Source organism: Lepisosteus platostomus, chromosome 23 (assembly GCF_059453375.1).
Source record: "Lepisosteus platostomus isolate fLepPlt1 chromosome 23, fLepPlt1.hap1, whole genome shotgun sequence".
NCBI lineage: Eukaryota > Metazoa > Chordata > Actinopteri > Semionotiformes > Lepisosteidae > Lepisosteus > Lepisosteus platostomus.
In genome coordinates, this window is record NC_142633.1 from 15,567,395 (window position 1) to 15,579,943 (window position 12,549).

At 37.0% G+C, this 12,549-nt stretch overlaps 1 protein-coding gene across 2 annotated transcripts in view; it reads left to right on the forward strand.

The window, feature by feature from the left end:
• Positions 1–12,549, forward strand: part of pex14 (peroxisomal biogenesis factor 14) — an 83,949-nt gene that overhangs the window by 22,932 nt on the left and 48,468 nt on the right. For both annotated transcript variants that reach the window (XM_088617511.1, XM_088617512.1), the window contains exon 3: positions 12,403–12,487. In XM_088617511.1, the coding sequence (XP_088473637.1) occupies positions 12,403–12,487 (85 nt within the window). The remainder of the gene's footprint in view (positions 1–12,402; positions 12,488–12,549) is intronic.

Sequence of the window (12,549 nt, forward strand, 5' to 3'; positions counted from 1 at the left end):
CTGTAACCTCAGCTTTGTTTCTTACACAGACCTGATCTACACATTTTGATAAAAACTGAAAATTGGTAAACTTTAACATTATGGACCCCACGCGTTCTAATCTGAAAAAAAAAAGACCAGAAACAATACAAGTGGATCGATTGCCAATAAAGACAACTGGAAACAGGGAATGAATCTGTACAAAGAAGATCTCACATCATTTCACTCGTCTTATTGTGCACTTTGTAGTACTGTTGACAAAACAACTCCACAAAACTCTTTTTAATGAAACACAAGCAACAGTTTGGAATGTGATGGAGTCATGCGAATCTATTGTTTATGCTTTAGAGATCCCATCTGTAGTCTGGGTCTTATTTTGTATAAGCCCTTTGAAAATCATAATTTGATTCATTTGAAAAATGCAAGGTTACCTGAAACATTTTGTAATAAAAACATTTAAACACAGAGCAAATTAGTTTAAGCAACAAGCCCTCTGAAAATGTTGCGTAAGAACTGAAGTCTTTGTGTAAGCACCTGGCCAAGATGAGAATTACCAGATATTTGTGTTTTTTCTTTCTTAAAAAAGAACTTTCTTGATTTCTATCTGTGGTATGGAAACTGCAGGGTAGCACCCAAGCAGACAAGCATTAGGTAAGTATGCAGTACAACCAGAAAAATATTGGCAGAACATCCCGCAAACTATGTAGATTTTTTTATTTGTTTTGCGTTTTCACATTCTGTTTCAGTTACACCCACATTTAAAGAAAAACAACATTTTTTTCTATTATGTATTAATCAACATTTTAGTTCGGTAGCACAGTGTGTAGCAGTAATTAGGGACTCTGGGCTCATGGCTGGCTCTTTGTGGGCTCAAATCCAGCTGTTGGGGGGTACAGCAGGTGTGTCCCTGAGTAAGGTCCTGCACGGCAACCATTCCAGTAAAATTGCCTGCTGTACAAAGACGTTATCCTGGTTAAACCAGGACAGCCGAATTTACCAGCAGAAAAGTACATTTAACAATAACCCGTAGTTTTGAGTCACAGAATCTTTTTTGAACAGATCTTTGAGCTTTTTATCCAAAGAAGTTCGTATGTGTCACTGTGAAGCCCAATACTATCTGTACTCAAAAACATTAAAAGAAGCATCTTAAACAGAGGTTAGGGTCTGGTTTAAATTTTGTCGTCGTAACCTGGTGAGGCCCAACGAACTGTACGCTACAGGTCCCAGCAGCAATTCTCTGAAGGAGAATTTAAAATGACTTTGAAGTAGGGTAACTAAAAAAGGTTTTAGCAGTGCTTGCTATTTTAGGGATTAAACGTGCAAGCTGTTAAGCCTTCATCGTCATTCACCTGGCCTGTTTAAAACCTAAGAATTTCCATTTTTCCTCAGCAGTTTTAAAACAAAAATGCACCGCTGCACGTTTCTGCTGCACAGGACGAGCTGGCTCCATTTTCAGTAATAATGTGGTTTAGATTTTCATCCCAGTACATCTTTAAATGCAACGCCTGTTGTCTCGCAGTAGCACCTAATTAATCTTGACAGCCCTCAGCGGAACAAGAAGGCTTGTCAATTTGTTGTTGCTCAGTGTCGTTCCTCGTCCGGCCAGTAGATGGCGGTGTTATTCTTCTGTGACTCCAGTGTTATTCCGCATGTTCCGGGCAGACGACTGGAGTTGAGAGAAGAGTCAATTCTCGCCTTATGCTTTTGTAGTGGGATTGCTGGGTGATAAGTTCATACCACTGCATTGTATCATTGGAAGAAGTTTAGAAGCTTTTTTGGTTTAAGGCTGGTGATTAAGCCCTGTGTTGTTGTGATGGGTCACAATAGTGAAAGTTATAATTTAGGATGCACAATATTTTACATTGTTTTCTTTATATTTTGTATATTGGACAGGTTTGATTGGCAGGCTTTGCATAGGTTTCAGGCAAAAAGACCTTTTCTTAATTGTTTCTTGTACAGAGCAATCACATCCCCATATCCACTTGTTTTGCTAAAAGATATCCTTTTGCCTTCTTTTAGTGTCTGATATCTTGTATCTGTGAGCAGCACGTTTCAGAAATTCACAGCGCTCTGCAAGACATCTCGAAAAAGAGAAGTGTGTGGAAACTGGTGTGGTGTTCTTGGAAAAACATTATCTTTGAATTTTTCTGTGAAAGCACTGAGAAAAGTTGTATTATGATTATTGGTGTTTTAAATGACAAATTCCTTGACCAGCAAAGCACTGTGCAACAGCTGCCAAGATGCATGCCTTGGTTTAATGATGATCAGATTGTTTGCTGTGCACTGTACAGAAGTCTGAATTTTTGTCAGTTGTAGTTACTTGTGACAGCATGGTTCTTATCCAGCCACTTCAGTTAAAATTCTGTCAACGCCTCACTCTGAAGTCTTTTTCCTCGTACTGTGCTTCCCATTGGTGCTGCTTTCATTTTGCGTCCATCAACTAATTGGATGCGAAGGGTTATAGTCTCTCATTGTATTGAAGGACAGGGATTCAGCACCATGATCAGAGTGCCTTTGTGTCTGCGTGTGGATGTGTGCCTGTGTGTGTGTCTGTCGGCGTGCACGGGCACGGTCCGGCCCAGCTGAAAGACACGCGGAGCCGCATGGCACAGAATGTCATCACCGGCTACAAGCGGGGGTTTTTTTTAAGCTGAAAAAAAAAATCCTCAAATTACAGGAAAAGTGGCGTTGCATTAAAGAACAAAAGAGATCGATAGGAGTACATTAAATTTTGTGTGATTGAAAAAAATCAACTAATTAAAATTGATTACTCTTGGCTTTGTAAAAGTGTTTTGGAATTAAATTATTGCATGAAAACATTTTGACCAATCGAGGACCTGAGCAAGTATCCATTTACTGAATTGCTGGCAAGACTAGTGGAATTTGTGTGAGAAGAAAGGGGTTTGGAGTAGGAGCCTCTGTTTTCTTGCTTATTCAACTCACTTGCCCATTTTTAACCTCTAGCGACCTTTAATTGCATGAAGCCCATCTTGTTTCTTTTAACATCTTAGGTGAATAAAAATAAATTTTTCAAATGTTTTAATTACACTTTCGTAACAGACATTATGGTAAATAACGTAAACACCCTGTCTGACGCATTTTCAGAAGAATGTGACAATTTAAGACTTAATAGTTCTGTCCAAAAGCATTGACGTCTGTAATTAAGATGGGTGTTTTTTTTTAAGAATAGTAAGTACATAGTTTCTAAATGGACATTGTTTCTGTTAGTTGCAGCATGTCCTGTTGTAGCTGTTCAGTATAATTCCTCACAGGGGGAGGGAAGGACCTTATGTGAAAAGTTATCGGATGAAGGAAGTGATATGGGGAGACAAATTAGTGTTACGCCTTATAACGTTGAAGCGTTTCAGATCGCGCCCACTTCTAAACTTCCCCGAGGCATTTCTGGTAACTCTGCGTTTGACAAAGCTACTTTGCCACCACAATCCAAGCATATGTCACACCTGAGAGTAATACAGATACAGCTAATACACTGTAAAGACCCAGTCTTGAAAAGAGGTATTCATCAGTGGATTTAACATTGAATAAGTCTGTTGGACAATGGAGTTGTTTGCAGCCAGTCAGAGGAGACAGTAACTGAGTCCTTACCGACAGGTCCTGGTGTCTTATCACATCATCAGTACTTACTGAGTGAGCTGAGATGGTTCTCTTCCAATCAGATGCATTGTGATCGGATTGCAATCTGATGTTTCTGAGCCGTGGAAATGTTTATTACTCGTTATTTATAACGAGTTTCATGTAGAATCTTGTGAAATGCATTGCAGACGGCAGGGAAGTGCCAAAGACATTATCCAGTTGAAAGCAATAAAATTCCTAGAATTAAGTTTTTTTTACTAGTTTTGCAACTATCCCATTGGTGAGATATCGGTGAGCTTCATCCTTTTCAGACAGAGATGGATTTCACCTTAATAGTGTATGAAAACCTTCAACAACCCAGAATTTGGATTGTAGATCTCTGTGTTACAGTTATTAACCAAAATCAAAACAGTCATGTAAGTTGCTCTCTTTTCATTTGTAGCAAAGATTTTAGCTTCCTTTGCACAAGAATGTTGAAGACCTGTAGACCAATAACTTCCAGTTTGTGGAATTTCAGCAATAATTACTGTGCTTTTGGTTGTCGGTATGGGGCTTTGTAGGAGTAGCTTATGAATCCTGAACGTTTTCTTTGATCAGGACCTATTTCTTGAAATAAGACAAAGCTCGCCGAAAGAAAGAAGGCCAATCTTACTTCATTGTGCTGTGATGGACAGCTGCACAAGAGCATAGCTTGAGACCTTGACACAGGGTTATGTGAAGCACAGCAGTTGTGATTTACCCCAATGCGAAACCCAGTCAATACTGAAGCATGCTGACGAATCACTGCAAAAATATTTTTACTAAGGGCTACTGGAACAGTGTCTGAATGGAAAGTTGAAGCTTTAAATAAAGTGATTGGAAAAGGCACATATTTCTTTTTTTTATTTTTTCCCTCCTTAAATTGCGTAATTATGTTCTGCTGAAGTCATTTTTGTAGCCCTGCCGCTGGGGTACGACTATCACACATGAAGGCGGTTATTTTTAGTTGTTTAGTTGGTGGTTATTTTTTACTCTTACAAAGCAGACATCAATGAAGTTTTCCATTGACTTCTACCATTCAGAGAAATGTTCTTTCTGGCCTGCATTTTAATTTTATCTTTGGTGGATTTAAAATATAAACTTTTGTTTCTACCACAGGGTTAAAGTTCTTTAATTATTTAGAGACATTAATTATACATATAGACCCATTACTTGATTTATTTGTCCTTTTACATGGCAACTAGAGAATATCTCACATTAAAGGAGAAATAACAATACGCAACATCTGCATTTCATTATATAGGAAATCATAAGAAAAAATGTTGATGCTTCCGTTTAATGGAACTAATCAAAATACGTAACTGTTGCTTAGAGCACAAGTCATCTGACATTATTTTCCTGAGGGAGGGTATTTTTGTAATGCCAGTTGCAGTTCTCATGAAGACATAATTTGTTACAAACTAGGTTAATATATATAGCATAATACTGGACAGTATCTGTGTTTCCAAAGGGTGTATTTGAATCGGTTCATGGTTTGGCTGTGCTTAGTGAATAAGAACTGTTTCAGAACTAGTGTACATATTACAGTATAGTGACCTTTTATTACATTAAGATGTGAGCAGGGAAGACGTTACTCTGTCTATATAGGGTCAGTAATGCTGTTTGCTTGTTATCTGCTCCCAGGAGGTACCCGTTTTCTGCTAAAGGTCCTTTTAAGCGGAAGAGAAGTGTTGTAATTAGAAGGGTATTTAAAGATGTACTTTTAAAAGATTAAAAACACTGCTCAGTACATCAGCTTGTTAGAGGAAAAGGAAATACCTAATTACATCAAAACCCCATTCCATCTTCTGGGTTTTTGTATCAGAGACCCATCAGGTTGAAAGCATCCAGGCAACTACTCCTGTTATCAAATCACTCATGAATCCTGCTAATTAAAATAGAGCTTCATTTTTTTTCTATTTTTTTTCTCCTCAAACCATTGTTTGGCAGGAATTTGAAACGGGTCTAACACAATTTTTTCATGTCTATGATCCTTTTATTATATCAGTGGTGCTTTTCCATAAATGTACAGGGCAGGTAGAAATGAATTGATTCTCACTGAGGCCGAATCCCAGACTTGAAAGCCGTTCCTCTCTTTGCTCTACTGCCTTTTCTGCTGCACCTTGGCAAAGAGGGCACCTGGGAACTTGGGGGCGTGACCACACGCTTTGCTTTATACATTGGAATAAGGGGGCAACAAAACAACAACAGTTTTTTTTCCCTCTTAAGTGTGGGGAAAAAAAGCAAGAAACATGTCTTTTAAGTCTCTCTTGCCTCAGATACCCTAGCCTGACAGAACACCGTTGTTGTCATTTGAACAGTAAATAATCCCAAGGGTTTTCTGTGCTTGTATTTATTAAATTATTATAACACAGTCTTGTAAAACAAGCTGATGTCTTAAGCTCAGTTGATTCTGGAAGACTTGTCTTATTCCCAGTCCTTCAAAGGCTGTATGTATGTATACCGCTGGGGAGATAGTTAGCCCAAGAAGATCTGCACTTAAGCATGCTGTTAGTTTTCTTTTACAGAAATCCTTAGGAAATAAATGAGCTAAATAAATAAAAGTGTACACTACATATCAAACTACTGTAAGTGCGTGTTTGTAAAAATGTCACTCTTCTACCTCCTCCCTTGTACGTTGCTCCCCAGTCATGCTGACCTACTGATTATTAGGGTTGGCTGCAATTCTGGCTAGAGAAACAAAGAACAGCCATTGTCACCATTGCCTTGCCCGTGGGACTGCTCAGGTGCTAAGCCAGCCCGTCCCAACCCAGTCCCACAGCTGACCCTGCCCAGTCATGCGGCTGGCGTCCCACCCAGTCCTGTATCTGGCGTCCCACCCAGTCCTGAAGCTGGCAGCCCAGCCAGTCCTGTAGCTGGCGTCCCAACCAGTACTGCAGCTGGCTGCCCACCCTGTCCTGCAGCTGGCAGCCCAGCCAGTCCCACCCACCCTGTCCTGCAGCTGGTGTCCCGCCCTGTCCTGCAGCTGGCAGCCCACCCTGTCCTGCAGCTGGCAGCCCACCCAGTCCTGCAGCAGGTCCAACTTGCACTTAGTCATTTTTTTAGTTCGATATCCTAAAACCTTTAAAAAACATTTCTTGTCTTGAGGGTTTGTAGTGAAAAGGATTGTTTCAGCTTGTGCCTTTTTTCATGTGGTCTGAAAAAATCCATTGAGTAAGAGGCTTATCAGTTGCCCAACCCACCCCCTGTTATAAGTAGTCTTGATATTTTAAAAGAAAATGTGCAAATGTGCATACAAGAAACTCGGTTGTGGTTAGACGTTACTATAAATGAAATTTACACAATTCTGCTGAACGGTCTTTTTTTTTACAGGAAAGGTAAAAAAGGCTGTTTAAAATTTTTTCTCACTCATTTTGAAAATGCATTTTTTTGTGTTTGTGTATTAGTCAGCGTTAACCTGAATTCATTTTGTACAGTACCACCTCACTTGGCTAAATACTTTCATTCTCTGTTTTATTTTTTCTGAGATGTTCTGATGTGTAAATAGTATCTTATTGTTATTGTGCATCGCATTGCTTCACATGACATCTTAGTTTGGGTCTACTTTACTGTGCAAAATCATGGGTTATTTCTTAATTTTCTGATCTCAATTTAAAGCTGACCGTACTGTTTATACTAAAATCTGTTTTGAGAGACCATGGTTGAAAACTGGTTTTCATAAATTTGAATGGCCACTGCAAAGAATTACAGTGTTATTATTATTGTATTATGTTAAAATCACCATTCATTCTGGTATAAAATTCCTTCTTCAGCACTTATACAATGTGGTAAGGCAAAAAAGTAAGCAATTATTAACCACTTTGTGACAACATCTTATTTTGTGACATAGTTAGGCAACTGTATCTGCTAAAATGTTTTACATTGTCTCGTAAAAATCTTCTTCTCAATACTTTAATAAGAACAGCAATAAGTTCAACAATACAGATTCCTTTGAAGGAATCATACCTTTTGTACGTTGCAGTATGGGCTTATAATAAGGCTGGTGATAAATGGCTCGTATGAACTATTTTGCTTTTTATTCCTGTCCTGCGATGCACTACATTCTAAAAGGCCTTGCAAGGCTTGGTTCACCTGAAAGATAAGTAGTCACTTTTTGCCATCTGATCTATAATGTCGTGAGGTTTCTTCCTTAAAGAAATTAGAGTTATTTGTCAGCCTCATAACATAATTTAATTTGCCTGTTATTTCTGCCCATTTCTGCTGTAAGATATAAGGTGAAAAAGTCGAGAAAACTGCATCTTTAAAGTCTCTGTCAATTGTAAACTGGTAATGTTTAAATCCCGTCATCTCTTCAACCACACAGTTAATGTTTTGCATTTCTTTTCTGATTGAATTGTAGGCTTTTTTGCAGGTACACCTGACACTTTTTCACTTACCTCATTTGTAAAGATTATTGGTTAGGATGTGCAGCACTTTGGTGCATTAGCAGCTTCAGTCTTAAAAGTCACATTATAAAATAATAATAAAAATATTTTACTGGTATTAAACAAATGCAGCTGGAGCCGATGCCACCTTTTAATTTCAGGTAGTTATTTTGCCTGCAATATCAAATGCTGTCAATAATGCAACATAAAAAATGAAACTAGGCTCCTTTTAAAAGCATTGAACATGTAGCATTCTATACTACAACAATGATGACCTATAAGTCAATACCTAGACAAGACTAAAATCTGCAGAATTTGGTTATAATTGATTGGAGATGTCTGGGTCGAACTTGTCTAAAAAGTCCTACGTCATCTGCAAAGAAATTGCATTTTCAGAAGATTACACACCACTTTCCCGCAAATGTACACCTGCTACGCTGTAGCGTTTTGTTCAGTTTTGCTTTTCATGCGCAGAGGAAATGCCTAGCACATTTACTAATATGCATGTAATAGAGCTTAACAAGAAGAGTCATTTTTGTAGTACATATATTATGGATTATTGTCTCAGGGTTAAATGCTCAAAGCTTGTGTTTCCAAGAGAGAGAGTTTCTCGTAAGCAGTCCACACACACACACTTAACAAGTTTGTTAAACAAACGAGAGTTTTTTTACAAGTACATTATGGTGAGGGGACACGCTTAAAATTGGCCAAGTGTTCTTTTATAAGAAAATTACTTTGTATAGAATATTGGCTCTTTTCTGTGTCCAACATATTTCTGTGTGATGGATTTGGTTTGCTTCACGGCTTGAATGTTGAACACTAAGAATCTGTTTTAATGTAAGCAGTACATAAAAACTTCAACACTTCTCTTTTAGATTTACAGTATGTAAAACTTTGTATTTTAGTAATCAGCATTTAAAGAAAAGTTAAAATGATGTACTAGCAACTACAGCATTGTTCAATAATCATTATTATTTCACAGTGTTTGAGTTTTTAATGCAGAACTTTTACATAACAAAGCAAATATTTGTTTCCTGTTCACTTGTGCTTGTTCAATTATTTCTGCTGGGTTTGTTTCAACGTTATACATATCCATGTGTGCTACTGTACGTAGGCAGTGTACCCTTAGATTTTAGTGTCCTGGTTTGCTTAAATATGAATAGGAATACCTCTTTTTTAAATTTACCCTGTTAATGTTGAGTTATGGATAAGAAACCTCATTTTCTGACTCTTAAACAGGCTAGTTCTGGAGCACATTAAATTGGTGTTGTTAGTATTACTAAAAGGCAGTTTATACTGTTCGGATATTTTTTGTTGTGTCAGAACATTCTCTAGGTTTATCTGTATGTGTGCACAAAAATTGACGATGCAAAAGGGAAAATATTTTAATATGAATTATTGACTGAAACCAGTAAGCTGATTTTATGTTTTCAATTATTTTCTTTTGAAAGAACTGGTGAAGAATATTTACTGATTGTTAATATTTAGAACTAGAAAGAAAGACATTTTGCAGTGAAAAAACAAAAAAGGAAATGCTTAATATTGAGCCAAAACAACAGTTCAAGTCCACATGTAATTTTTCTGGTCCAGTAAACAAATGCTGTATAAATAAAGATCATGCATTTCCAAATCCAGAATATTACTTTAAATCTGACGGTTACAGAGAACACATGAATGAAAACTAAAACTACTAGATGACACTGTCATAGCTAGAAAGCTACAAGAACAGTGCCCAATATAACTTGATTTGGTGATAAACACATCCTAAAAACAGGCTTAAACTGTAAATACTGTCATTGGGAAGTGCTTCAAAGCAAAATCAATTCAAGTGTTTGCAAATAGGAGTGCAGTGTTACTTAACTATTAATAATGTCTGTTTTTATTCTTGGCCTTACCAGAGCAGAGAAGCTCATTTTTGCTGTTCTAAAATTGTGGAAGTGTTTGTGAGACAATACTGTAAATGAATTTGTATTAGACATATTTATATAATTCATGGGTTTAAAATCACATTTGATTTGTGGATGTTTTCACATGATTTAAAAAAAAATTGGGGGCATTTGTATAATTTATTGAAATAATGTTTTGCTTTTGATTAAATATTTTTTTAAATAATCAGATATAAATTTAAGGCTGTGTTAAGACTGTTTTTGGAAGCTATGATTTTTTTGTTAGGCAGTTGTCTTGTCTAAACTCAAACTCCTTTAAAGCTTTGTCACAGTGAAAGCTCTGACCGAGTGCTTTTCATAAGCCTTCAGCACTCAGACATCTAGGAACTTTCACACCCCAGGTATAAACCCTCTATGATACATTATGGTACATGTCGTGGTCGTTTTATAATAATTTTATTTTTCTATGAATTATACACATATAGTTTTTGCAAAATAAATAAAACTTGAAATACTTAGTCGTGCCTGTTGAATATAAAAGGTATGCTTAACACAGAAATACATACAAAGATCCCACTCCATGTTTCTGAAAAAGATAATATAAAAATAATTTCTCAAATTCTATACCAGATTGTTTCCAAAATATACCCCATAATATGAAGATTTAAAATGTGAAATTATTTTATTGTGACTTTTGGTTTTCAAAACACATTTGATCAGCAGTAGTAGTGTATGTTACCTCATCCCGGGCATTGCTTTATTTGGATTTTTAACAGAAATAGAGGTGTGCTGGGGTGTTTGTCAGAAGCAGACAGGTGATCCCGTTCAGTCCTGCTCTTTTTCTCACTTTTCTGGTTTCTTTTCTTTTTTTTTTTCGGTTCTGTGTGGCTCGTTTCTCTAAGTCAGTGCGGCGCAAATCCCAGCATGCACCTTCACCTGCCCCTTTGTCTTACTCCTGTACAGAAGAAGAATTAGTATCTCCAAATTCGCTCTCCTGAATTTCTGCACTTCAGCTGATTTTGAAAATTTAATTCTTGGGGATTTAAACCATTCTTTATTATATGCAATGCATTTTCTAAAATGAATTACCACCGACAGCGTGCTCAATCTCTTTTTATCTTAAGTTGCTTTAAGAAAAGAACAGTAATCAAAACCTTTTAACCTATTAGAGAGATGACTTTTACAATTGAATCAAAGGGACCACAGGTGTGATAACTAATCATTTCAGCACCGCCTTTCACTGTCTATTTTTCCTCTTTATTGATGTCAAATAGGCATTATTTCATGTTCATTGCCCCCTTTAAAAGCATTCATCCATGCTTTCCACTTAAAATTAATGTTTTCAATGACATTAAAGGAATGTATTTTTTAATTCTTCCAAAAGCACATTAAAGTGGAAATTAAGGTTTGTCTTGTAGAAAAACTTTAAAAAATCAATGATCTCCAAGCACTTACAACCACAGGTATTCTAGTGCTATTTAATTTTCTAGTGCATTAACTTTTAAAGTCATTACAATGTTCTGTTTTATGATTTGATCATAGCACATCTTTAACCCAAGGAATTACTGAAGTTTTTAGCAAAGTATTCTTTAGATATTAGATACAGATGAGCACTTTAGCATTAAATTTAGATCTTCACTCCATTCACTTTGGCTCAAGAATTTATTTTAAAGATGGTAATAGCGACTTAAGCTGCAGACTCTCTTTGGTTAAGTACAGACTGATGTGCTAATTCTATAACTGCTCGTTTATTCGTTTGTGGCCTTTAGTGGGGAAATGGGAAAAGTGGGTCTCGTTCTTCCTGACGAGAATTTGATAAAAGTTGTTTTCTTCTTTCATCAACAAAAGTTATCTTCTAAATAAGAGCTTCCTGAAATAAAAAAGAAGTGCTGTGTTTTCATTGCACATGCCCATTTCAAAGGTGTAAAATGTAATCCATTGTTTTATATTTTTCACTTGAGGTTTTAGCTGATATTTATTCCTTGAAAGTGTTTTAATGAACATTACATTAAAAAAAAACTTTGAGAGATCTTGTTTTATTTCAAAGCGTTGAAAAGTAGGTTGCTAATGGGCAGCTTCATTCCTCCTTGAAAAAAGAGGTTAATTTGAATGCCAAAACCAAATTGGCGTTTTGTAATTGTTGTGTTCATTTGGTACGTTTAAGAGAAAAGCAGAAATTACAGGTGAATACTGCCTTGTTGTTTTGTAGTCGATTCTTCAGCTTCCCGTGTTGTTGTGGCAGGTCCACCAAAAGGAACTGCTTCGAATTGGAGCCACTGCCTGCTCTCTGGCCACATCTGCTCGAGACTGGAATCAAGTGGGACAAATTGTCCGAACACTAAAAGGGAAGCTAACTGACTAACAATGTGGTGTGGCTTTCCCGTGTTAGAAAGTTACATGTGCACACCTGTGACGTGTCTCACTCTGTGTTGTCCCCAGTTTAATACTATTAAGGCTTTGGAGTTCTTCCGGATTGGCGTTAGGAAATTATGCACGGCTTTCAATTGACCTTTTGTGCGTTTTGTTGTATTCTCTTGCAGATTGCTACAGCCATTAAGTTTTTACAGAACCAAAAAGTACGTCAAAGCCCCCTGGCCACAAGGAGAGCCTTCCTGAAGAAGAAAGGTAGGGTCCTGCAGAAACTCTTTAACGCATTTGCCCATTGACTGTTTCTATCAAGAGAGGAC